This window comes from Amphibalanus amphitrite, unplaced genomic scaffold, assembly GCF_019059575.1.
Source record: "Amphibalanus amphitrite isolate SeventyFive unplaced genomic scaffold, NRLGWU_Aamphi_draft 000169F_arrow, whole genome shotgun sequence".
In the NCBI taxonomy this organism is placed as follows: Eukaryota; Metazoa; Arthropoda; class Thecostraca; order Balanomorpha; family Balanidae; genus Amphibalanus; species Amphibalanus amphitrite.
The window spans coordinates 94,606-120,045 of NW_024881664.1; the positions used below are offsets into that span (position 1 = coordinate 94,606).

The 25,440-nt window shown below is 48.3% G+C and overlaps 3 protein-coding genes across 17 annotated transcripts; 2 read left to right on the top strand and 1 right to left on the bottom strand.

Moving 5' to 3' along the window:
* The first annotated feature begins 140 nt into the window (after positions 1-140).
* Positions 141-1,335, top strand: LOC122383624 (succinate--CoA ligase [ADP/GDP-forming] subunit alpha, mitochondrial-like). Its single transcript, XM_043370250.1, has one exon. It carries the CDS (start codon positions 141-143, stop codon positions 1,125-1,127), a length of 987 nt encoding a protein of 328 aa, XP_043226185.1. The 3' UTR covers positions 1,128-1,335.
* A 235-nt stretch (positions 1,336-1,570) lies between these two features.
* LOC122383622 (ectonucleoside triphosphate diphosphohydrolase 5-like) lies at positions 1,571-12,080 on the bottom strand. Of its 13 annotated transcripts, none has more exons than XM_043370242.1 (11): positions 12,030-12,080; positions 11,534-11,598; positions 8,491-8,614; positions 7,985-8,149; positions 7,320-7,399; positions 6,565-6,820; positions 6,025-6,193; positions 5,766-5,801; positions 3,850-3,993; positions 2,986-3,142; positions 1,571-2,665 (listed from the first exon to the last, which is right to left on the bottom strand). In XM_043370242.1, exons 2-11 carry the CDS (start codon positions 11,561-11,563, stop codon positions 2,372-2,374), a joined length of 1,455 nt encoding a protein of 484 aa, XP_043226177.1. In that variant the 5' UTR covers positions 11,564-11,598; positions 12,030-12,080; the 3' UTR covers positions 1,571-2,371. The 13 variants fall into 13 exon arrangements, with proteins under 13 accessions (XP_043226177.1, XP_043226173.1, XP_043226174.1 ...); XM_043370238.1 differs by lacking the exon at positions 12,030-12,080 and adding an exon at positions 11,794-11,971; XM_043370239.1 differs by lacking the exon at positions 12,030-12,080 and adding an exon at positions 11,858-11,931.
* Positions 12,081-12,108: 28 nt separating this feature from the next.
* LOC122383625 (amino acid transporter ANT1-like) lies at positions 12,109-25,225 on the top strand. Of its 3 annotated transcripts, none has more exons than XM_043370251.1 (11): positions 12,109-12,563; positions 16,625-16,738; positions 16,927-17,073; positions 17,937-18,060; positions 18,611-18,676; positions 18,903-19,050; positions 21,259-21,409; positions 21,696-21,840; positions 22,318-22,496; positions 22,843-22,994; positions 23,929-25,225. In XM_043370251.1, exons 2-11 carry the CDS (start codon positions 16,625-16,627, stop codon positions 24,497-24,499), a joined length of 1,797 nt encoding a protein of 598 aa, XP_043226186.1. In that variant the 5' UTR covers positions 12,109-12,563; the 3' UTR covers positions 24,500-25,225. The 3 variants fall into 3 exon arrangements, with proteins under 3 accessions (XP_043226186.1, XP_043226188.1, XP_043226187.1); XM_043370253.1 differs by having other exon boundaries at positions 12,454-12,563; positions 17,390-18,060; XM_043370252.1 differs by lacking the exon at positions 12,109-12,563 and adding an exon at positions 12,600-12,832.
* The last annotated feature ends 215 nt before the right edge of the window (positions 25,226-25,440 follow it).

A 25,440-nucleotide genomic window follows, 5' to 3' on the forward strand; every position in this document is an offset into this window, starting at 1 on the left:
GATACGTTTCCTGAAATTGCAGTAATGTAGCCGCCTAGCCCCGTATGCCCTCTTTCTGTGATAAGTTTCGCTTCAGCATTGCTAAATTGTCATTGCACGGATTTTGGTTACCCAATTTCGGTTAAAAAGGGTTGTGGATCATGGCAGCGCCCCTTGGAAATATAGGAAGATTGCTGAATCGTGTCAACACACCTATTGCTCGCTTTGTGTCGTACGATGCCACCAGGCAGAACATGAAGCTGACATCCCAGACCAAAGTCATCTGCCAAGGTTTCACAGGCAAGCAAGGCACGTTCCACAGCCGTCAAGCTATTGAGTATGGCTCACTTGTTGTCGGGGGTGTTTCACCTGGAAAAGGAGGCCAAAAACATCTTGGTCTTCCTGTGTTTGATTCTGTAAAAGAAGCGATGGCTGAGACAAAAGCAGATGCTTCCGTGATCTATGTTCCGCCACCATTTGCGGCTGCTGCCATATTTGAGGCTCTGGACGCTGAAGTGCCTTTGATTGTGTGCATCACTGAGGGCATTCCCCAACAGGACATGGTCAAAGTCAAGCACAGGCTCCTCAGACAGGACAAGTCACGCTTGATCGGGCCCAACTGTCCTGGCATCATTGCCCCTAACAAGTGCAAGATTGGCATCATGCCTGGTCATATCCACCAGGAGGGCTGCATTGGCATTGTATCAAGGTCTGGTACCCTGACCTACGAGGCAGTGCACCAGACCACACTGGTTGGCCTGGGACAGACCCTGTGTGTTGGCATTGGAGGTGATCCTTTCAATGGAACCAACTTCATTGACTGCCTGGAAGTCTTCCTGAATGATCCGGAGACCAAGGGTATTGTGATGATTGGCGAAATCGGAGGACAGGCTGAGGAGAAGGCTGCAGATTTCCTCATGGAGCACAACTCTGGCCCTGATGCCAAGCCTGTTGTCTCATTCATCGCTGGCCTGACGGCGCCACCTGGCAGGAGGATGGGTCACGCTGGAGCCATCATCTCTGGTGGCAAGGGTGGTGCTGAGGACAAGATCAAGGCACTGCAGGGAGCCAACGTGAAGGTCACCAAGAGCCCGGCTCAGATGGGCTCCACTCTCCTGGCTGAGATGAAGGCCAAGGGACTCGCCTGAGTGAGATATCTGTGACTGGAGCATGTTATGCTGTTTTGTGAATGCTGGCTTTGTAGCACTGTGAATGTAGCCATACCAATCCAGCTGGTCATTTTATGATGATTTTGTGAGAGGTGAAACACAGGACATCTCTATCATTGGTCAACTCTTGATTACTTCACTGGTGAGTGAGGAATAAAAAGGATATGGGTGACATATTTTATGAAAATTTTTGTCACTGGATGATAACTTTCACTTTGAGTTACGGGTTGTAGGAAATGGTGTAGGCTTGGCAAGAAAGAGCTGTTCGCCGCGGCAGTCATTAATTTGTTAGTGCCCTTTTTACAGACGTTTTAGGAAAATTGATGCGAGGCTCGACCTCGTGATAACATACGATAGTTTTATCGGAGCACCACCCTGTAGAACGCGGGCACCGTCAAGAGACGTAAAAGACAGACAAAATATTTCACAATTCACGGTACCAATTTATTTCCCGATCAAAAAGGTGGTTCGTCTCATTGAACAAATGTTGCTTAAAGACGCCGCGCAATTGAGCATCACTTCCAAACACACTGCTGAGCACGGCAGCGTCATGGGCTGATCACAAAATCTGCTCACCGGCCGCAGCACGCGGACACAGAAGACATAAAACCGGCTCACATCGCATCCAAGAGACAAGGCACGCCCACCACAGCAGTAATCCAGAGCCGCCATAGCTACAGAAACCGTATTCTTTAATTCTGCACATCATCAGTCGCCTTTAACGGTAAACAATGGGCGCACTGACGCTAAATACGTGGCACTAACACCCACCCGACATCGACATATGGTCTCAAATAGCAAGGGGTAACTAAAATAATCAGGCATTAGGCATATGTAAAAACGTTGAAACATGCGCTTGTGACTACACATCAATAGTTGGCTCAACAATGCAGCACATAAATGGAAGTTCGAATCAGGTGACACAGACACCACGCCCCACACTGACTCATCACGAGCACATCAGAAGAATGAATAGTCGCGTCGGCATGAGGCTCAGCTGCGGGGTACACGTGAGACCACGCTGAGTTCGCCCCAATAAATATCGTACCAATCACGATATCCAGCATGCACTTTAAATTACACTATCAAACAATCAGTGGTACGGTACTGGGGAGTGGACTCCATTGGGATATTGCATTCGATGGCTGTATAATATACTCTGCACTCATCTGCACAGCGCGGGGTAACTGATTGGCCAGCCCACGCCGGTCCGAGGTCCCGCCTCAGGCGTGGTTGGTTAGTGTGTGGAACGCGGCGCCCAGCGCCCAGCTGGTCTCGTGCTCGTCGATCTTCTTGTGCAGCCGCAGCAGGTGCTCGCCGGGCAGCTGGAGGCCGGCGTGCAGCAGCGCCGCGATGTACGTCAGGTCCAGACAGGCCAGCGGCTGCTCGACGTTGGGCGTCTCGCACGCCTGGCGCGCGGCGCGCATCAACTGCTCGACGGTGACGGCGCCTCCGTCGAACGGGTCCACCAGGCCGGCCTCGGTGGCGCGGTCAAAGTAGTAGCTGATGGCGTACACCTGCGGGCGAGCGGGGCAGCAGTGAATGACAATGATTCCTCGGATGTCACTATCTAGCCATCCGTTAACTTCAATGAACAATGCCGTTCGATTTTTGGTCACAGCGCAGGTCATGCAGATATAATTTCCTTAATAAAATTTTGCGAGGCATCATCGAATGGGAAAGTCAATTATTCCAAGCTGGCACACCAATCTCGCATAATGCTCAAACATCACATGAAAATAAAGTACTTCGAGGCAGTCCTGCACCAGTTAGGGAAATCGAGACGGAATGACACGCTAGTAACTAGTGCGGCCCGCGTTTCGGCGGCACGACTCACCTCTCTGGACCTCAGCTCGTCGGGAGCGTGCAGCCGGCCGCTGAGGAACCGCTCGGCCAGACCGTAACACTTGACAAAGTCCACGATCGGCTCCGTCTTGTCAATCAGGCCGCCCTTGCCCTTGATGAACTTGTAGTTTTTGCTGGTGCTGACGCCACTGTCGATGGGACGAAATTGTCATTGGACAGCAATGACAGACAAGGACGCATCATGCCACAACTATTTCAGATGGCGACTTTCCCGTAACAGTTTGGTGAGGACACACAAGGACACATTCTCACACATCAGTCTGTGACTTTCCCACAACGGTTTAATCTATAGCCAGGTGTGACTGAAGACTTAGTACTGTACAAAAGTTTTTGTAGCGATTTATCCTGGATTAGCATGCTCATCTTCCATCCTTTTTCTAATAATCTCTGGCGTATAATAGCTGTCCGGTGCTAGGGAGGCCGTCATCCAGCAAACATGCATTATGCATGAAGTGGCACAAGGTATTTGAATACGCGCACAGGGTGGATGTGCAGATATGCCAAGAAGTACCTCGACAAACTCAGTTTTTGAACCTGTAATTTGCCTGTAATGACGTCAATTCCGCCACAACACGTCAGATTCAAATACAATGCCGAGAGAATAAAAAAGTACAGCAATAGGGCAAAAAAATATATCCAGCTTTCCACATAAATTTGCATGATATGCATTTCCATTAAAACCAGTTTGACTTGCTGTTGACCCGAATTCCTACTAGCACTAGACTCACGATCTACTTTGAGAGCAAGTGGGCGTAAAGTCAACGTTGAGCACAAAGTAAGCAGTTAGTGACTAACTTTTACTTTATAAAAGATGGTAAAATAATGTTATTATCACCTGATGTTGTAGGTTTTGCCGCCGTAGCTCCACTTTGTCGTGACCACCGGGTTGACGCACTCGCTGACCACCGAAGAGTTCTGACCGTCCATACCGGCGGTCAGGATGGTGTGCCGGGCCGCCATCAGACCGATACCCAGGTAACTGGAGGTCACAGGAGTGGAGACATCAGACCGATACCCAGGTAACTGGCGGTCACAGGTAGGGGTGGGGGACATCAGGCCGATACCCAGGTAACTGGCGGTCACAGTAGGGAGTGGAGACATCAGACCGATACCCAGGTAACTGGCGGTCAGAGCAGGGGTAGGGAAGGGGAATCAGAATTTAATCAGATCTCCAGGCGGTCGCACTGTGGGGGGGGGGGGAGGGGGGAAATCAGACCGATCCCCAGGTAACTGACGGTCACAGTCAGGGTGGGGGCACTAGATGTTACCGTGGTCACAGTCAGAGGATCACAATGGTGGGCTTGTTACGCGCATTAGCTGTTGTTGCGGTCGCAGCCAGACACCAGCCGGCGCTGTCAGACAGCAACAATGTCCTCAGCTCTCTTTGTGCTAAAAAATTTATTTGGCAGAGATGACTGAACTTTGATGAATATAGACTTGGCGCATAATTGACCACCGAAAATGGATTCTGTACCTTCATACATGCAATACGATTGGTCTATTTCTTTATCCAATGCTACCCGTGCTTAGGCCACAAGCTGTCTGAGTGTGATTGTCTTGCATCAGAATTTGTTTAATTTCAGTGTCAGTTTCACTGTGAGTGGCACACATACCCTGCCAAGCGAAGACACAGAACACGCGCTACTCCACAAAAAGATAAAAATACACTATAACTCTACAGGTAGAAAAAAAATGCTAGCTACAAAGCACATGAACGAGTCCCGTGCTACTGAGGAACATTGCTGACAGTCCATACGCCAAGATGACACACCATTGGTGGGTGGGGTTATATACTATCCAGTGTTAGCGCAAAACGTGACCCATCTTATCATGAAAAACAGCAGCCAGAAAATCGATCCGCCCACACTTTCGAAAACAAATGAGGTCTGACAGACCAAATGCACACACGACCAACTACTTCGACGCTAAAGAAAATGATCATGCTTTGGCGAAAAAGGTAGTAACAAAACGAACAGCACAGGACGATCACAGCACAAACTTTTTCAAAAAGGACATGGTTAGGCAACATCACAATTTGTACAGGTGCACTAGCAGACAAAAACCATAAGCACGAGGCTATGTACATTACTGGAACGATATCCCAAGTGTAAGCCGTCACTTGTGCGCCCGCAGAACCCTTTTGACAACTCTCCGATCGGTGTGTGCCGGCCGATGGCGTTGATCGTGCAACCGGCAACGTGATAGGATACAATGCCTTAGTTCATTGAGCGTGAATGACATGACGCGTCCTGGCAACTTGGTCGTGATGCAAAACAAATAGCAATTTCGAAGTGCCTAGAAATGAAAGAAATATTAACCTTCGTTAAAAAAACACAAATCGAGACAAGGTCGACATTTGGTTTACTGTTTAGCGTTGTGAGCTATAGACAGTGACTTTATCCAAAATTGTCCGGGAACTCAGGCTTGTTTTTCAATAGGTAAAAACATTTCCAACGAATAGTGTTTTTAGCTATCGGACAAAAACCTTCGGCTACTTTAGATCATGAACATGGGCGAAACGGGCATGACAAGGAACTGAATAAACTATCAAAAAGTCTACCGTCGCCGGACGCCACTAGGGACTGACGAGACAGACTGATGAGAAAAAAAGCGGTACGACGGACAGAAAGCAATGGTACGGGACAACACGTGCGCCCATCGCCGACCGCCAAAGGACCAAAGCGCTACTATACTACACTACTACAGGAACAAGCGGCGCACACAGGCCGTCTCAGAGAAGTCAGCACAAACCTTCGCGCGTAGACCACTCTGTCATTGGGGCGCCGACTAAAAAGGACATAAAACAGAAGTCAGTCACACGGCACACTGGTACGGTCATTTTCAGGATTATCCTTCAACTCTTACACACACAGCAATCGTGTTAGTCGCATTAGTGTCTGCATACCTATATACAACGCCTGACTAGTTAAATAACAAGTTAGTGCTCATGACTTAGACTAATTGATTAGTAGAACCCGCAGCAGGTTGATACGATTACCCAGCGACTCACCTCTGGGAGTAGACTCCGGCCTGTGCCTTCATGGCCGACACCTCGACAATGGAGCCGGGCGGGGCGGCGTGCATGGTGGCGGCCTCCGTGGGCGCGAATGTCACCTGGGTGGAGCCGCCGCCGAGGTCGAACACCGCCACCGACCGGCCCGGCTCGCCGCCCAGTCGGTCTGCCGGCAGGGGCGGAGTAGGTGTATTGATATTATATTGATAGGATGTTGTATTGGTGTATTGATAGGAGTAGGATTGTATTGTATTGTATCATGTACGGTACATTTAACAGCGATCCAGAGTGTTGTTTGGCTGGCGGGACAGTAAAGGGGAAGCGGAATTTCTTTTTGCCCAGTCGGCCGGGCAAGGGCGGTACCAGCAGGCCATTCAGTTCTTGTCGGGAGCTGAAACCAGTTTCGACCCAGCAAACCATTCTCACCATTGCTGACACCATTCTCACTACTCAGAGACAGAGACTTCTCAACACCATGGGACTGGAAGCGACGCTGAGCTCCCTGGTGTAGTTTCGGAGGCACCACGAATTACTCACCGAGCAGGAAGTTGACGGTGAACCAGGAGAAGAGTCCCTCGTCCGTTCCGGACATGATTCTCACGGCGTCCGGCCGTGTCAGGAAGCCGCTCCGCTCGGCCTCAGCGCGTGCCGTCTCCAGTAGCGCGTCGGCGCGGTGATCGGGCAGCAGCCGGAGTCCGGCCGTGGCGCGCAGCACCAGCGGCGTGCGAGACACCGCCTCGGCAGGCACGAACTGCAGCGCCGCCGACAGCAGCTCGCGCAGAGACGCCGCCGACTGGCCACAGGACGGAGATCAGTGCGGGATAAGGAGGTAGGGTACAGGACGTGTTAACCTTCCAGGCACCACAGGCTGGGGAATTACGAGCGCACTTGTCACCATACCCGGTACCCACTGTTTTAGTTATAAGTTTCAGCCCCGCACTGGAAAAAGAATAGGTAGCATACATCCATCACATAAGTTGAATATTGAGATTAGGAGGAAGATTGAGGACGAGTAAAATCCTGGAGAGAGCGACATCCAGTCGATCTAGACACTCGTTAGTTCAGACGACTTAAAAATCGTTAGTTGCAACATATTCATAACGAAGCAAGCGTACTTCAGACGCTATAAATGCCCTATCTTGTATAACATGTTGCCCCCGGCCAACTCCACCAAAAACCCAAACAAATACCCCAAGAGGAACAATCGACGGATTCCACGGACCTTACAATACGCGTCGCAAGCGATTAATTCGCTTTCATGATGATGTTTGAATGCTTCTTTTATTACTTACCGCCTCGGGTTCCTTGGCATATGATGAAAGACCTGGTTTGACTTCTTTGAATAGCTCAGCATCTAGTTTCAAGCTACCATCTGCAAAATAAGCATTAGTATTTAGCAATGGGCAAAAGCCGTTTCAATCGAAACGTTTGTTATAAAAAGAGCAGCGCTTATTCACGCTGAAAACAGCACCGAACCAAACTTCAATCGCTAAGCACACGCTTCACATACTTAGTGCAATGCGCAAGTCCAATGAATATTGAGTGCAGACCCACAACCTCATCACACTCACAGAACACAAGCAGTGCACAGCTCAAGCACCACTTGGTATGTTTATTACGAGGCCGCCGCAAAATGTCAACATGATACCACATTTTATATTCCCTGGCTAAGAGCCATTGGCGCAAACAGTGCAAGTGTAGCGTTTTGGATACCTACCAACTCATCAGCCCTCAAGATTGTCCTTTTTAAGTCCGGGACCCATTCACAAGTTTTCCAGGACGACCAGCCAAACAGCGGGCGGTTCCTACCTGAATCTCTACGGATTTTCGGAAAACCAGGAAATATAAGGCGCTCAACTTTACGGATGGTAGGGCAAACGCAACAAGCCATTCCCTCATTCCATATACACAGCGCTAAGCTCGCCGACACTGTATCGGCCAGCCGCTCACCACTCACCGAGCAGGCTATGGTGGAAGGCGAAGGCCAGCACGCGCGTGCCGGTGCTGCCGGCGTCGATCACCACCGCGTACACTTGCTCCTGGAGGCCGAGCCGCACTGCCAGCCGGTCCAGCACATTGGTGGCGTGTGACATCCTCCATGGCAGAGTGTTGTTGTATGACACTGTGGGACAGCGCAGAGGTGATGTGTTTGACTACTGAGAAGGAAGTGGTTACGAGTTGACTTCTGCTGCATGTCGGCATGAGCCAAATAAGGACGGATGGGGAGAGCAGAAGCATACCAGCGTAGGCTGAGCCTGAACAGTGAACACGGGTCAGCGAGGGATATGCGTGCGGGGACAGGACAGCGGGAGAGAGGGTGAACAAAGACATGACGTGTGTATGAAACAGGGACGGAGAACTAAAACAGTCAAATAGTTGGAAGTATAGCATTATCAACAGCCAGTTTGATCGTATATATTGAATTCAAGACTTCCATAAATCGATAAATTATCATTCGCTTACATGAAACCACGACGAAGAAAAGTCCCACGGTTCCAACGATTGCCACATTTCTGACTGTTTTCAGCAGAACTGTTGATGAGTGATTTTTGCCAGCGATGCGGTTTGGAGATGCCAGACCACCATTCTGAAACAAAAAACATTTTGTTACTTTGGTGAAACCCTCCGACCGACTGCGACTCCGACTCTGACTCTGCACTCTGCAGCCCTGGTTCCGAGTCAGGAAAATGACCTGCGACATAGCAAGCCCTTCGTGCAGCGGCTGATATACGGTCACTATACCTATCGCCTCAGCATCTTTGAGAGGGCGTCACCATACCATATTTTGAGAGGGGTCAAACAATGGTCTTGTAAAACTGGCAGCTTGAGTTCGTCAATGTTAGCGAATGAGCGTCTCACGACGGTCAGCCATCAACAGCAATCAGCATTGACTAAAGAAAATATGAAAAATGAGTACCTACCTTAAGCCGAAAAACGACAAATGTTCTGGCCTGGAACAACGCAGCAGAGGCGGAGCTGTACATCGGAGCCCTCAAAGCCATTTTTCATCAGCGTCTTAATATGTTTAAGATCTCTGCAAGATGCATCCCCCGTTTGCCATGACTCCAGAGAAAAGGCAAGCTCGAAAAGAGGCGTAACGCAAAGTTTTTGGCCCCTATGTGGAAGATCCAAAAGATGTCATTGCACGACTTGTCACCGTGGAGGAGTTGTGGGTGTCACACGGTGAGCCTGGGGCATGACCGAGCTGCGCAAGTGGAAGCACTCGACTATGGTGCGCCCAGTTCGATGGGAGTGCACGCCTGGCGAGTATCTAGGATTCCATTCCACGCCTGTGCCCGTAATTTGCATGCCTGGCATGCAGCTTTCATGTTCAAGCTTACCTACTTGCCCCCCACAAGCACAACGATGTTGAGCATCGTAGCGAGACTTACCAGACGGCATTGAAACTCTCAGGGAGCGACACATTTAAACTTAGTCAGCGATGTCTTTCGTAGATTACCCAACCATCACACCTATTTCGGGGGTGGGATTCAAATGCCCCCCCACTGACTCACGAGTTGGTTGGTTCTTGGTGACCTCGGTTAACTTTTTTATTATTAAACCTCGCCGGCACAGGAGGGAGGGGATTGATGCAGCTCCCCCCCCCCCCCCCCTTAGGTTTTTCGCGAATAACTCGCGTAAAAAGAGGCCGATCGCGACGAAACTTTCAGTACCCTCGCATTGATCAATTTTACACCTACCCTGAAAATTTCATGACCCTGACCTAAATGACCTTTGACCTGTGACCTCTTTTCCGAGACCATAATTGGCCGGAATCGCGATTCGGCGTATGTCGGTTCGCATTAGCCGCGCGTTTGCAAGCTTTTCGTGGTTTCAAACGTTCAAACATGTGATTTGATGTTGCTCCATACATTAGAGTGGGTGTCAAGAAGGTCACCTGAATGTCAGGTCAGGTCATTGAACTTTGGTGACCTCGGTTCACTTTTTCAAGTTTTACCTGTTTCTAGGCTAGTTTTTGGAGCTGAATTCGAATTTAGCAACCATTTGAATATTTACGAAGTAGTTTTGGTGCCTTCGTAGCATGTTACGAAAGCTGACAGAGGCGGTTGACATGTATTGCGAATACCTGTCACCACCCCTACCGGTTGACCTGACCTGACCTGACCCGACCTGGTCTAAATGCTTAAAGACATCATCTCTGATCAAAACTAACACGATATTCGTGATCAGCACCCCGGAAAACCCCATAACAGCCACACTTTACGAATTTCTAACAGGTCCCGATTTTCCCGATTTTCGGGTCATTGACCTGACCTGGAAGGTCACCCAATGACCTAGGACCTTAAAATTGGGTATCATCGGCTTTCTCTCGTGACGGGCAGCATGTTCGTTTTTTCCGTGAAGCTCTAGCTCGATCAGGGGCCAAACGCGAGGGGGTCGTACCACCTTGTGCCGTCGAAGGACGCAAAATGGCCTGTGCCGGCGAGGGTTAATGCTTCTATGAGTAGTTTTCGAAACTGATAACAAAGTATCAGTTTGATAATCAAAGCATTCATTAGAGGATTTTGGAACCACTTTAAGAGACTAGGTACACAACATGTGACAGAGGCATCATTGATGGTAACTACCTACTGGCTAAGAACAACTGGCGGGAAAATGCTGGTTGATCTAAATGGACCCAGTCACCAACCTACCCCGAATGCACACATACATTTCCAAACAAAACTAGTGTGAAAATCAGAATCAGTGCCCCAAAATACCCTAGCAAAGACTCATCTGCTTCACTTCAAGAAAATCTAGCAGGGCCTGATTTTCCTGACAAATGGGCAATTGATCTGACCCAGAGGGTCAGCCAATGATCTAAGGTCTCAAAATCGGTTAGCTTTTGTCTCCTGTCAGGAGCAATACCTTCTTTTTTCCATGACCCTTCATCTCGATCAAGATTCAAGGGTCCAGCAGTTCAGATTCAGAGGGAGTCTAATCAAACCCAGGTCCGCTGTAAGATAGAGGTTACACCGCCCTCCTCCTGTATATGCCAGCGTAAAAATGCTGAAATTTATGGCAATGACTGCACTAGTGAGCTAATGCTGAAATTTATGGCAATGACTGCACTAGTGAGCTGTCACACTCACACATTTAATCCCAATGAACAGCTCGCAGAGTGCTCTCACAAGTGTACGCCAATTGCATAGATGTTCATTTTGTTTGCTTCATTAGCAAGCTTCAAGTGAAGTGACAGCTCTCCAGGCAAGTACACTATGATAGCACACCTGTGTGTCTGGGCCATGCCTTGCACACCTGAGCTTTGGAATGCACACCTGAGTAAGACTAGCAGAGGCCCCATGCGCACCCGAGACCTTGTCAAAACCTCCCAAGTTCTGCAGTCTAGGTAATGCTGGATGCTGCACCAAAATTTTGGCACAATCTGCCTGTTATGGCACATCTGTTGATGATAACATGCATTTTTATAGTCTGGGCTTGTGCCTTTGAAGAACATGAAGCTGAAGTGGCCAATAATATGAAAAGAAGATAGGTAGGTACTCACCCTCCGCTTCCGAACACCATTATTTGTCATCTTCTACCCGCTGACACTTTCAAGAGATCAGACACCTGAAAAATGAAAAAAACATTCGCTTTTATAACAATACAATGGAACCAGCATAAATCAAACCAAAGAATCTTGAGTCTCTATTTTCAAGATTCCATGGGCATGAACCTATCTCTAGGAATCTTGAACGGTGTGAAAATCAAATCAAATCCCAATTCGCCATCCAAATGAACAGGACAGGTGAGCACATTAATTACCAACCGCCAACCGGTAATCCTGGATTACTTTTTGTTAGCTTCGAAATGCTTTTTCGAATTTCACCCGGATTGCCCTCAACACGCGATAACCCCCGCTAGGTGCAGAGAGGGCAATGAGAGGGTAAATAAAAAAACCCTATTATAGTCATATCATATGGAATTTCTGTTCTGGTGGCCTTGGTTGTGGCGTTTCTTGGCATCTCATTGGTGTACTGCACAGAAAACGTGAATTTGACCAATGAAAACCCGAGAAACGCCAGCAGGCTGGCAGCCCCCTGATAAAAAACGGTGACCGAACAGAGCCCGTGACCTTTTACCGTCTGTTGTCATTAGTCACGTGACATCTTTCGAAGTGTCGCCAAGCTGGCAGAAAACATTTTTACTTTCGAAAAGTTTTTGTCATTTTTGAAAAGAAAACCGTATGTTTCTGAAATAATAACTACAACATGAAATATTGTTGCGTTTTTAATTGTTTTCTCGGTGGTCTGATTGAGAAAGAAGGAAGAAAGGAAACAATCTGACGTCATATGTTCCGAAGCGATCACGTGCTCAGCACCAGCTACCATCCCTTCGTAATCGTCTCACCCGCGCCGCGCGCCTTCTAGCCGACTCGTGCCGTTGTGTGTGTCTGTTGGATATGTTTTTATATTTCTGTGCTTATCTTGGTGCTTAGTTGAAGTGGGCGGTGTTGTCTCGGGACCTGCGCTTGTCTCTAATAAACTGAACAGTATTTTAATGCATTTATAAGAATATCTTAGTAAAGAATAAAGGTTAGTTGTCTCTTTACTCTCTATTCATATTCTGATTCTCTTCTCACATCTGTTTCCTTTGCTTGTGCCACGACTGACGACAGACTGCAAAGCATGGCAACAAACCGGATTATGACTGTTAAGTGTGAAGCATGATGATTTCAATGACATTTGTTTGGTGTGGAGGCACTCCACTGTTGTCATTTGTAGGTGTATGGTGCAGATACTGCACAGAACACATCAGAACACATTAATTGTGGACTTTGTGTATGTGAGAAGCAGTGTGGGTTGTAAGTATTAAATTCAGTCAGGGAAACTATGGTAAAATCTGCTATTTTTAGCAGTCTGCTATTTTTAGCAGAAATCTGCTAAAAATGGATACGCATGTGACGTCATCGTACCCAAATATAGCAGATTTGGGTACGGCTCCATACAAAAGCAGATCTGCACCCTAATTGAAGCAAATGCGCATCAAATGCCTGGCAGATTGATGATGAGAATAGTGCTGAGAGTGTTCTCTGCTATTTTTGTTCAGATCCGACTATTTTCAAACTCATTATTTGAAAATAGTCGGATCTGAACAAAAATATCAGAGGACATTCTCAGCACTATTCTAATCATGAATCTGCCAGGCATTTGATGCGCATTTGCTTCAATTAGGGTGCAGATCTGCTTTTGTCGGGGGCCGTACCCAAATCTGCTATATTTGGGTACGATGACGCCCGACTGGAAAAAATGCCTCCACTACGTTGAAGTTCTCGGCGGAGGTGATGCGCCGAAATTTCGGCGCAAGGGTTAATGCGCCGAAATTATTTTACCAAGCCATGCTTCATGCGCCGAAAATTTTCAAGGCTTACGGATGGCTGCAGGCTGTAGCCACGCACTTTTCATCGAGGGGGGGGGGGGCTGGCGTGTGTGTGTGGCTGTCTTCCAGTGACTACTGTCTACAGACGGTTGTTGGCACGGTCGACGGGATCGGGCAGACAATAGACATCAGCAGGCCATGCGGGACCGAGCACCAGCGTTCGCTATCACAAAATCTCCTGACTCACAAACTCACTGGCATGTTCCATAACGTAACCTTTATTTTGTTGCCCGGCTCTGATCAGCAGTATGTGCCCAGCCGGTGACTGACGCCTGACGGGGCCTTCAACAGGCGTGGTGCAAGCACGGCCGATGGGATCGGGCAGATACCAGGCCACGCGGGACCGATTGCCAGCGTCCGCTCGCAAACCACACGCCGGAAATACAGGAATCACAACGGTCAATACGCAAACGATAGCATACGTTATCTGAACTAGGGGATCCGACAATCCATAACCTCACTCTCGATCGGTGAACTGTTCCCGCCGTGGGAGAGTCACAATCAGGTTCACTGAACATGACTTAAATACCCTGAGACGAACACGAGACAAGATGAGTGATATTTAAGATGTTTAACTCCTGAAGACATTTAACCCTCGCCGGCCGAGGGGGGTTGGTGCCACCCCCTGACGGGTTTTTCGCGACTGCTCCGGAGCCTTTTGCGATAGAGGGATAGAGAAAACCGTCGATTTACGCCGAAGTACGCCGAAAATTTCGGCGCAAGCCGTCGATTTACGCCGAAGTACGCCGAAAAATTTCGGCGCAAACGCCCAACTACGCTCGAGTTCTCGACGAAAGCGTGCATTTTTTCCAGTCGAGCCGGATGACGTCACATGCGTACCCATTTTTAGCAGATTTCTGCTAAAAATAGCAGACTGCTAAAAATAGCAGATTTTACCATAGTTTCCCCGACTGAATTTGCATTGTTTTCAACAGCTGTGCTGTTACAGCATTGTCTGAGAAAACGTTTGTAACACAATCACAATGGGTCAGCTAAGGAATAATTATCCTTCAACCCGTGCTGGGCCGGTGAGTGGTGCAGTGTGACCTTTGCTGAGCTGCGAGGGTCTTTGAAGCCACACCCGCCCTGTGTAACTTGCTCTTAGGCTGGGTAGTGACACACTGCAGTAGTGTTTGAGCAAACATCAAATCATGAAGAATTTATGTCAGTCTATTATTTGGTCAGGTGAAAGCTCTGATCACAAGAGGTCATTTTATATTTCATTTGATTATTTTCATTCATTTCATCATTCATAGGTTTGCCTATTTGAATATTTTTTGGACAAATGGTGCATGAATTTCAACAGGTTAAACAACCTTGGCAGACACTTGTCAAGTCATATGTATGATATCCTTATGACCCTACCAGTAACTGAGCCAAAGCAAAAAGTACTGCATGAACTCAACAACATCAACATTGGGTCCTAATTAAGACCTCTGGTCTCCAATAGTCCAGTCAACATTGAGGTAATGTGAACTAAGGAATAGTGCTACAGTGCAACAAAAAAGTGTATTTGATAGGTAGTGTAAAGCTCTTGTAAAGCTCTTTCGACTTTCTGTGAAGTGCTCTTAGACTTGATTAGGTGTTTAGCTTCCAGAGGCCATGACAAAAACTATCAAAGTTGATGTTTTGTGGAGAGTATTTATGGAATAACTTTAGACTCAAAACTTGCAAGACAATTGTTTTACCAGCATCTTGTTCCTCTAGTCTACATGCATCAAATGAATTATGATTTTACCTTTAGAAATTATATTAAAAATTTGGCCTGAAGTCAAGGTTATGACCTGACTGGAAAGGGTGGAAACAGAAAGGGTCATGACCTGACTGGAAATCAACCTATCAGTTGATCCATATCATTGAGCTGAACAACTTTGAAGTGTGCATTGCTCTAGCATGTCTCTTCAAAAGTTGTTGTCCAAGACTACTGGATACCTTTAATGGGCTGAGATGACCTCAGAGGCACTAGGTCACTCATATTAAAATTCAGAGATTAACCCTCGCCGGCACGGGAGTTGCTGCACCTAAGGTTTTTTTTTGCGAAATAATTCGCGTAAAAAGCGGCTGATCGCGACGAAATCTTCAGTACTTTCGCATTGATCAATTCTACACGTACCCTTCAATGTCATGACCCTGACCCAAATGACCTTTGACCTGTGACCTACTTTCCGAGACAATATTTGGCCGAAATCGTGATTCGGCGTATGTCGGCTCGCATTGGCCGCGCGTTTGTAAGCTTTTCGTGGTTTCAAACGTTCCAAAATGTGATTTGATGTTGCTCCCATGCATTAGGGTGGATTTTAAGGTCACCTGGAGGTCAGTTCAGGTCATTGACCTTTGGTGACCTCGGTTCACTTTTTCTAGTTTTACATGTTTCAAGACTAGTTTTTCGTGCTGAATTCGAATTTAGCAACCATTTGAACATTTACGAAGTGCCTTTTGGTGCCTTCGTAACATGTTACGAAGCTGTCAGAGGCGGTTGACACGTACTATGAATACCCGTCACGACCCCTACTGGTTGACCTGACGTGACCTGACCCGACCTGGTCTAAATGCTTAAAGGCATGATCGGTGATAAAAACGAACACGATATTCGTGATCAGCACCCGAAAAAATCCCACAGCAGCCACATTTTGCGACTTTCTAACAGGTCCCGACTTTTGGGTCATTGACCTGACCTGGAAGGTCAACCGATGACCTAGGACCTTAATTGGATATCATCGGCTTCCTCTCGTGACGGGCAACACGCTCGTTTTTTTTTCTGAACTCTAGCGCTGGCCAATTCAAGAGCTCTGTTCTGGCTTATGTCAACACTCGTAGTGTCTACATGCTTCACCTTTACTGCTAAGATGTTTTTATATTGTGTATTTATCTTTACAGGTGCACACTTTTTTCTTAACGTAACAGTCATTTAAGCGGTATTCGCTGAACTCTTTTTATATGTGTATGTTGTGTTTCAACTGACTTCATCTGTGATTGGGGACATACCCCGTTGATGATTTACAAATAAACTAAACTTAACTATCTCATCCTGATTTTTTGGTGACTTTCCCATCAACAATTCAGTGGACAGTGGAAAGGCTGGAAAGGGATGCCAGAGCTCAGCTTTGATCCCAGGACCTCGCACACCGAACGTGGACGCGTTACCCACCCGCGCCACTAGGATGACGTGCCGGCACTGCTGACGTCTGATGTTGAAGCCGGTGTCGTTCTGCCGCAGATGACGGCCGGCGTGGCCGGTTCCGGGGCCACGCACCCGGTGAAGATCGTGGCCAACATCTTCATCTCCTTCATCGGAGCAGGCGTGCTTGGTCTGCCGTTTGCATACAAAGAGGTATGTAGTGCGTTACTTGTGACTTTCAATGACAATTCATTCTTAGCAATTTTAGCGATCCCACGCTTGGGCGAATTCATTCACGATCCCTTGAGTTTAATAAATTCACTAGAAGTTTTAAATATTCTGTGTTTGTGTAAAACATCCTTCAACTTACAGAAAACTGATTACATTATTTCTCTTTTCAGGCCGGCTTAGCAGAAGGAATATTGATAATGGTGACCGTCGGTTACGTTTCCATTCGAGCAATGTTTCTCTTGATTGACTGCAAATATTTACTGCTCAGCAAACGTCGAAGTGGGAATGTATCGGTCAATACTTACGTGAAGAGCAATGTAAGTACTTCGCGAAGCGTGGTACAATCGAAGGGCTTGAAGGGGTCAGGTCTTGTTTCCTCACCCAAGCTATTTCAATGATACCTACTTTCACTCTTTACCCCACACTGGTTCCTCAGATGGACATTGTAGTATTATTGTATGCCTTTATTGAAGCGGTGAGCTCGTAAGCGATTGTGCTATTGCATGTATGTTGTTTGATTTGCTGTCACTTTTACCCTTTGCTTTTTTATATGTGAGGCGCGTGTCGTAATGCGTTTTGTTTTATGAATGGTGCAGTAGATTCTGTTATAAGGCCCGATGTTTATCCTTTCAGTTCAGGTCCTTGCCGTCCTTTCCGTCAACACACCGCTGGAGGCCCTTCGTCTTATCCTTTTACAAACTCGCCCGGACGCGAACGAGGTGATCGAGCTGTGATCGGTAAGTTACCGGCTCTATTAGTTACTATCGGCTCTCACTGTGAGCCGGCTACGGTGAGATGGGTAGCTTCGCAGATGTCGATTTGAATAAATGGTGAAGTTCTCTCTCAGGAGCCTCATAAACGTCAAGCACCCGTCGCGCCTCGAGCCCCTGACTTTTGTAACCGGGAGTTGTGCTCACTTCACTCGGAGTTTTACGATCTACCGGCTGAGCTACGGGATCTGCACTGTATAAAATGATTTTTTGAGTCCACACGACCTTATAACAAACGAAATGTGAGACCACAGCCACTTTGCATTGCTACCTTCCCCTTCTATGCATATCCAAATCAGTACGTTTTCGAGAACGTTTTCGAATTTCCTCTTTATCTCAAAAGTGTGTCCGTCTACGGCTGCATTCGTCCCCGAGTCCGTGCCTGTTGTCATGCAATGTGTGTGCCACAGGTGCCTCTGAGGGACGGCTCTGTCGAGCTGAAGCTGCCGCTGCTCAACGGAGACGCCGCTGGTGACGACGAGGGCGACAAGATCCTGGTGGACACCAGCCACGAGATTACGTACGGTGACCTCGGTAAGAAGGCGCACCGCGGCCGGGTCGGGACGATAACGCCGCCGGCCGATACGGGACAATGGCTGCCGGTTTATGGCCAGTGGAGCGGTGGCGCGCTCCCAATGTCTCCAGATTGTTTTATAGCGGATATCGGTCGAGGTTCGTGACGCTAAGTGCGAAAGCGGTGGATAGTGGAAAGGTCAGATGCTTTGTTGAGGAAGTCATAATCGACGGCTCCGTTCGTTTTTATTTTATCCTATTGTGTGGGGGGGGGAGGGAGGGAGAAATAAATGCTCGTTGGGAATTAAATGACTCAGCCCCTACAGCTGGCTTTTCATACCGACCATGTTTGGACGAGCGAAATCACTACTAATGTGTCGGATGACTAAATTCGATGCGGATGAATATCGCTCATGCTTTGTGCCTGATAACAATGCCCACCAAATTAACATTTTTCTCCTCAATGCGTTGTTGTGATGGAGGCTACGCAAAGCTGTGCGATGGGTGTACTTTGACTTCGCTGTCAACGCGCCCCGAATCGCCAACAAATAATGCTGCGTTCTTCCGGCAGGGTTTTACGCATACGCCGAGAAGGGTCGCTGGCTGGTGGATGGCACTGTCATAGTATCTCAGATCGGTAAGTCTCGATGGCATGTGGCTCGACCATTTTGTAGTTGTACCATCTCATCTGCTTCCACGGTATGTGAGTGTTTCGTAGGGTGGTTTGCGTTTCCCGTACAAATGATTTGGGTTTTCCGCACAGGCGATCTAAAGTGATGTCAACTTTGTGACCCCCGTTGGGTTATGTAGCGTGCTTTGCTTAGCGTCCATACCTACATCTTGTGTACCTGGTATCGTTTCAGGGTTTTGCTGCGCCTACCTCATATTTATATCGGAGAATCTGTCGACGTACGTGAGTGGCGTGAGCACCAGTCAGTGGCTGGTGCTGTTCCTGCCGCTCCTCTACATGCTTTGCCTGCTCAGGAAACTGGAGAAATTGGCCGTCTTCAGGTGAGCGCACGGGACATGGCTCACGAAAACTTGACGGTCATGCTCATGACATGTGACGAAATGCGCTATGTTCTTAAGGCCGCCGTCCACTATGCGAAACGCTTGCGGTCCGTACGGAATTTAACACAGAACCCTATGGGCGCATCTGGTCTGTATGGAAATCGTGTGTGCTCCGTGCGGACCGTATCCGAACGGCAATCAGCTGCTGATTTTCCGCCAGTTCTCCGCAAGCGTTTCGGAAGCGGTTGCTACGGAAACGAAATAACAAAGTCTGACACGTTGAACTTTTCTGCGGAGAACGCAGACGGAATTGACGCGGACACGGACAGTCTTCCGTCTTCAAGTTTTCAATGGCAAATATAAGACAGAATTTCGACTCTTTCAAGATGAAATAATTAAACATAATTTCCTTGACATGGCAGCACTATGTAATGCTAGTAAATTGCTATATTTTCTTTTGTAATAACTGATAACTGCTCTTCACAAAGTGTTCGCCAGTGTCCGTGAGCTTTCCGTCTGCGGTCCGGATGCGGACAGCGAGCGGCGACATTCCTGACCGACTCCGGACGGAATTCCGTCACAGTGGATGGCGACCTTAACGCCCATATTTACTGTCTCTTTTAGCGACCGTTGTCGCTGAAACAGATGTCTTATAATGTCGTATAAAAATATCGAGGGCCCATCCCGTTTCGATGGTACCCATCTCGGTCAAAGCTTGTTCGTTTTGACATGCTGTTCAGCCAATGAAATGAGGGACTGTCGAGACTACGGGTAGTAATAAATAGGCATAGCTATAACTAATCGTATTAATACTTACCTGACAGAAATGATGGGTAACGAATGTTGTATTGAGGAGAGATGGTTTCAAAGTTTTCTCGCATCGTTGACACGCGGCTCGCTAGAAACGGCAAACATTACGTAGGTGCGTAAAGATACCGATATGTACACAACGATAAACGACATTCATTTTCCATGTAGCCCAGTGGATAAGGCATCCTGACTCGGTGCCAGACCATGCGATAGGGGAGAGTGGGGCAAAGCGGCCACCCGGGGCAAAGCGGCCATCCATCGTTTTAGCCCTCCACAGCTAGCATCAGTTCCAATTTATGATTTCCAATTATACTTCTCTTTGCGGTCGTTCGAATGAGCCAGACCGGGGTTTCAGGCCCATCGCCATTGTTCTGTGAAACACGGAAAAGCATTTCTTGCCAGGTTACCAATTATGTTTACAATTTTTAAATGTTATTTTATTCCATAACCGTTTGGAATTTTCATAAGCGTTTTTGTCCATGCATTGCGTGGTTATCGTACATGCCTTCTACCAATTTTAATGCTTTTTACCCCACTAATAGCTGAGCTGGAATATTTTTGTCTCGGACGGTAGCGCGGGGCAAAGCGGCCGGGGCAAAGTGGCCAGCCCCCAATTGGCCATAAGTTGTTTCCATCTGGATAAAAACATTATTTATATTCAAATGTGTCGTCATGCATTCATCTTGGCCACTTTTCGGTTACATGAGTTACCAAATTATGCAACTAAATGTTTTTCCAAGAAAATTCTTTCTTTGTTTAGCAATAGGTGGGAAGATAACAAAGTAAACATCCATCTTCCCTTAAACCTTGTCACCATCAAATACCCTAGTCGTGCATGAGGCAACTATTCTGTTTCTCATATCGGGACTTGAGAAGTCGCCAGTGGCCGCTTTGCCTCAGGGATGGGGCAAAGTGGCCAATATGCTATAGGTTTAAAGTTTTGTCAATATCTCCCATATGTGAACGCCTTTGGAAATGAAACGCAGTTGGAATAAAAGACAATTTAATAGGGATCACATTGGTATAGAAAGAATCTTTCCAAGTTTAAAAATCAAGCGTCGGCATCGTTAGAAACGTTAGGGTGGCCGCTTTGCCCCACTCTCCCCTACTAGAAAGAAGCCATATGTTCAGCCGTAGTCGACAACCTACAGTTCATATCAAACTAGCCGACACTTAGCGAAAGGGCCGTGCCAGACCCAATTAGGATCACACTTCCATCTGTTTTGATAGCTTACCTTGCGGACTTATGCAGACCATGGTATGTTTTCCTGCTTCGTTGATTTTTATCACACCTCCTTTTTTATGTAACCTGTTGACGAGGCCATTGTCCTTGTAGCGCCGGTTTGCCGATTTGGGCTAACGCTGCCATCCGTTCCCCGTCCCCTCCCGTCTTCCCAGCATCTTCGCGCAGATTTCCACCATCATGGCGTTCGCCGTGGTGTTCTGGTTCGACTTCGAGCACTACTACGTCATGGAGCGGTTTCACCCGCGGGAGTTCTCCTCCCGAGGATTTCCGTTCTTCTTCGCCATCGCCATCTACTGCTATGAAGTGAGAACAGGTTTTGTGTGTTTGGCTGTGCGTATGTGTGTGTTTTCGTATGACTCATATCGCCAAACATACGAAAAGAGACATGCTTAGGGACACATCTGCCACTTTGTAAATTTCCCTCTAGCAGACACCACTCAACGATAGTTGGTCTGAGTTTACCCATCGTCAGTGTCGGGTGTTCCCAGATGCCATCTCCGCGCTCCATTTAAGCCGCCAGCCCATCGAATTGACAATAGTTTCCCCACCCGTATCCACCATTGCCCCTCTGACACCTTTGTCCGGACAGGGCGCCGGTATGATCCTGTCGCTGGAGAACTCGCTCGCTGAACACGTGCGGCCCAAGTTCAAGATGTACTTTGGCCGCACCATGTTCTGGGTGACGGCCCTGTACGTGGTGTTCGGCTGCTCCGGATACATATCGTTCGGACCCGGTGAGTACCACGGTAATCTGTAGTTAGGTGCGGTGAGCAAGACTGTGCGTTTTATGTCATCAGCTGGAGCCAGTTTGCGTCATCCCACCCCCGTCCCGCCACACGGACAGCCTCCCGGTGTATGCTGCCTCCTTCTCCTGACCAACCTGCCTGTCCCTTTACACGTTGTTGGTTACGCTATCTTTCTATTGGTTAGATGGTTTGTCGGTCAATTACATATTTTTCTGTCGCGGTGTTCTGAAGCCTCATCGTGTCTCGTGATTACACCCCTGTTGTGAGCTTTTGTTGCTTTATGGTTGTATTGTATCATTATTGTTTGTACTTACTATACTTGTACTTGTTGGGTTAGGGCGCATAGCTTCGTTGGGCTCAAGCGTCCGTAGCTGTTGTCGTCATCAGTGCGCCATTATTGCTTGTGATGCTGGTGAATGCGCCACCTGCCGCACGCTAACGCTCCACACGCCTCTGCACCGACAGAGACTCGCGAGATCATCACGCTGAACCTGCCGCCCAGCGATGGCACCATCGACTTCGCCATGGTGGTCAAGTGCTGCCTGTGCTTCTCGCTGTTCTTCACCTACCCACTGATGATGTTCCCCGTGGTGACGATCATTGAGAAACGTCTGCCGGCCAGCTACCTGACAACCTCCAGAGGGGTGAGTGTGCTAGTAACCTTATCCTAAGGGCTGGGTATGTTAGTAACCTTACCAGGGGATGGCAAGGAGGGTTATATTATCATCGCCAGTGGAGGATTGATATACTTCATTAGCATGGTTGACCAGTAAGTCTTTATAAAGAAGCAATGCGGTCATGTGTCTTTTGAAATCCAAATATGTTTTGCCATAAGCTTGTGAATAATTTGATATGCCCATGCCAGAGTTAGTTACTTTGAGACCGCCATCGTGTCCGTTGGACGTTAGATTCCCGTAGTAGGTGGTTGGCTGTTACTGCCTGTACAGACTCGTTCGCGTGTGTCTGACGGAGTCTCTCCCGCCTCTACAGAACGTTCTGCGTCTGCTGCTGGTGGCCACCTCGGGCCTGGTGGTCGTGATGATCCCCAACTTCGCCAACCTGATGGCCATCATCGGCGGTACCTGCTGCACGCTGCTGGCCTTCGTTCTGCCCGGACTGTTCCACCTGAGACTGCGCCGACGGTCAGTGCCGAGAACCACGTGTGCAGTGTCACTTGGCGCAGACTACCTACGCGACACACCACAGCACAGTTGACTACAGAATGATGTTACATTTTTCACAGGTTATCAGTTGCCTGGAGTGGTAGGCTGTGCCGCAACACTTAGCTGAGTGACACAGTTTAGTGCTGTGACCCAACGCTCACCATAGATACGCTGAATTGCGTGAAAAGCAGAACATCTTCGCATTCCAGTCAATTACTGATGGCTTCTGAGGAGTGGAACATAATTTTGCAGTCAACTGAACACAACGTACTGCGACAGCGGCAATGCACCGTGCACTCGGGTATTCAACGAATGTAGGTGCACACTCCACACACTACACCCAACGCTGCACTACGCACAGGCTGCGCACTGTGCGTGCGATGCGACACGCACCCCATGCGTCAGCATCCGGCCCGAGCGCACTTCTGGAGTCACCTTCCGGATCGCTTTTGCTTTGTGATCCATCCCTAATCCCTGCTAGTCAACATAGCAAAGGTTGATTTCATTCAACTTATGGAATATGTTTCGCTTGGGCTATTCGGAGTTCGATGGTGGACTTTTATCTTCGTGTGTGTTGAAAAGTTTTGCTCGACCTTTCGACTAGGCGAGCTAAGCATGGTGACCATTGAATTTCCAAAGAGTTTCAGCTCATATTTGGGTGATTTATCGTGACTTTCTGTATCCGTGACGTTTGACAGAGCAATGTCACCACGGATTGCCAGCCGCGGTCATGTGTGCACGAAATCCTGACATTTATTATCAGTGATCGGTGTGATATTTTTCACTTAACTCGTCCTGTTTACTTTTGGTCGCTCGGTGCTGGTCCGGATAGCACTTGGGTAAAGGTATCTGATTTATTGTTCAATGATACATTCCGAAAGGTTTTCACACGTCATATTCTGTTGTGTTGCAGTTCGATCACCCGAAAGGAGAAGATATTCGACATGTTCCTGATCGGTATCGGTGTGGTCGGAGCTGTGATCGCCACTACTGACGCCCTCTCCCGGATGGCCGAGGGCTCCGACGAGCCTTTATCTCCATCATCGGCAGTGCCCGTCGCAGTGACTAACGTGATCGACACGGTACAGGCAGCCGCCAACGGCAGTGGAACCGCTGCTGGAGCTGCTAGCAAGACCGCAGCGGCTGTAGCGGCTAGCAGCACCGCATCGGCTGTCTTAACGGCCGTCAATGATACTGCTTCCGTCGCCTTAGCAGCCGCTAATGATACCATATCTTCCGCCTTAGCAACCGTCAATGATACCGCCTCCGCCGCCTTGGCAGCCGCCCATGATGTCATATCCTCCGCCAATGATACTGCATCTGCCGTCTTAGCAGGCGCCAATGATTCCGCTGCCGTCTTAGCGGGCGTCGCACCAACGGCAGCGGCCAAAGACACCGCGTTTGCCGTGACGCCGGCGGCGGCCGCCCGGATGGCGCTGGATATGCTGACCAACGACGGCTCCGCGCCGCTGGATGTTAGCTGATGGGGACAGAGGTGGGGTCGGTTGTGAGACAGTCGATTCTCTCTTCTCTTCTCTTCTCTTCTCTTCTCTTCTCTTCTCTTCTCTTCTCTTCTCTTCTCTCCTCTCCTCTCCTCTCCTCTCCTCTCTCTCTCTCGCTCTCGCTGTCGCTCCCCTCCTCTTCTCTCCTCTCTCGCTCCCCTCGTCTCCTCTTCTGGCTGACGGTGGTCTTGTTGCGAGTGATGGCTCTCTCTGCGGTGCTGGTGGAGTGCTCCCTCTGCGGTATTGATGTGTGACGAGCGCGCCATACACACCTGGACTCGACGCTGTCTGGCTGTGGTACCCTCTTACCAATGGCCGTGGCATGTCCTGCATTACAGGCGCTCAACGACTGCGCGCCGAAACGACATAGTATTTTCCTCGTGTACGAGATGATTTTCAGTGATGGAAAGGGATATTGCTGCGTGGATATTGTCGGTGGTATGCAATAAGGGGTGGAAATCGGACCGCCCCTGACAGTGTATTTTTCTATGTGTTTTTTGAGTGGGTTGTATGTTTATGCTACCGCAGCCGAGGCCGAAGAGGCTTTTCCAGTGCTGGTCCGAGAGCATTGTTACGGGGAACAATCTCCCACCGTGTGGGAACAAACGACCTATTGCATGGAGATTGTGTACTATTTTTATGACCGTCTTTGGTCGCTGGTTGAGGTATAACCTGGTTTTATTCTGAAATAAATGAACTCCTAATGGGTTAGTCGTGTGGAACTGTCCTGTCACTCGGGGTGTCTCATTCCACAAAGCCATTCGTCAGCTAATTTAATGGCTGTGTTTTGTTTTGAATTGATTAGCGCTATCATCATCACCCTTATCTTTTTGTTCTTTTCGACAGTAAGACTTGAATGATTGATGGCGTATTGCATCAACACAGCAACCACCGCATCCGATGATTCTAGGATTGTTTTGCGC

Excerpts from the sequence above, each read along its gene's own strand:
- LOC122383624 (XM_043370250.1), top strand. The coding sequence starts at position 141 with ATGGCAGCGCCCCTTGGAAATATAGGAAGATTGCTGAATCGTGTCAAC.
- LOC122383622 (XM_043370242.1), bottom strand. The coding sequence starts at position 11,563 with ATGACAAATAATGGTGTTCGGAAGCGGAGG. Across the intron at positions 7,400-7,984 it reads CTTCCACCATAGCCTGCTCG|ATGGTAGCTTGAAACTAGAT; the intron begins GTGAGTGGTGAG and ends CTTATTTTGCAG. Across the intron at positions 6,821-7,319 it reads ATGCCAAGGAACCCGAGGCG|TCGGCGGCGTCTCTGCGCGA; the intron begins GTAAGTAATAAA and ends TCCTGTGGCCAG.
- LOC122383625 (XM_043370251.1), top strand. The coding sequence starts at position 16,625 with ATGACGGCCGGCGTGGCCGGTTCCGGGGCCACGCACCCGGTGAAGATC. Across the intron at positions 21,841-22,317 it reads ATACATATCGTTCGGACCCG|AGACTCGCGAGATCATCACG; the intron begins GTGAGTACCACG and ends CTGCACCGACAG. Across the intron at positions 22,995-23,928 it reads CACCTGAGACTGCGCCGACG|TTCGATCACCCGAAAGGAGA; the intron begins GTCAGTGCCGAG and ends GTTGTGTTGCAG.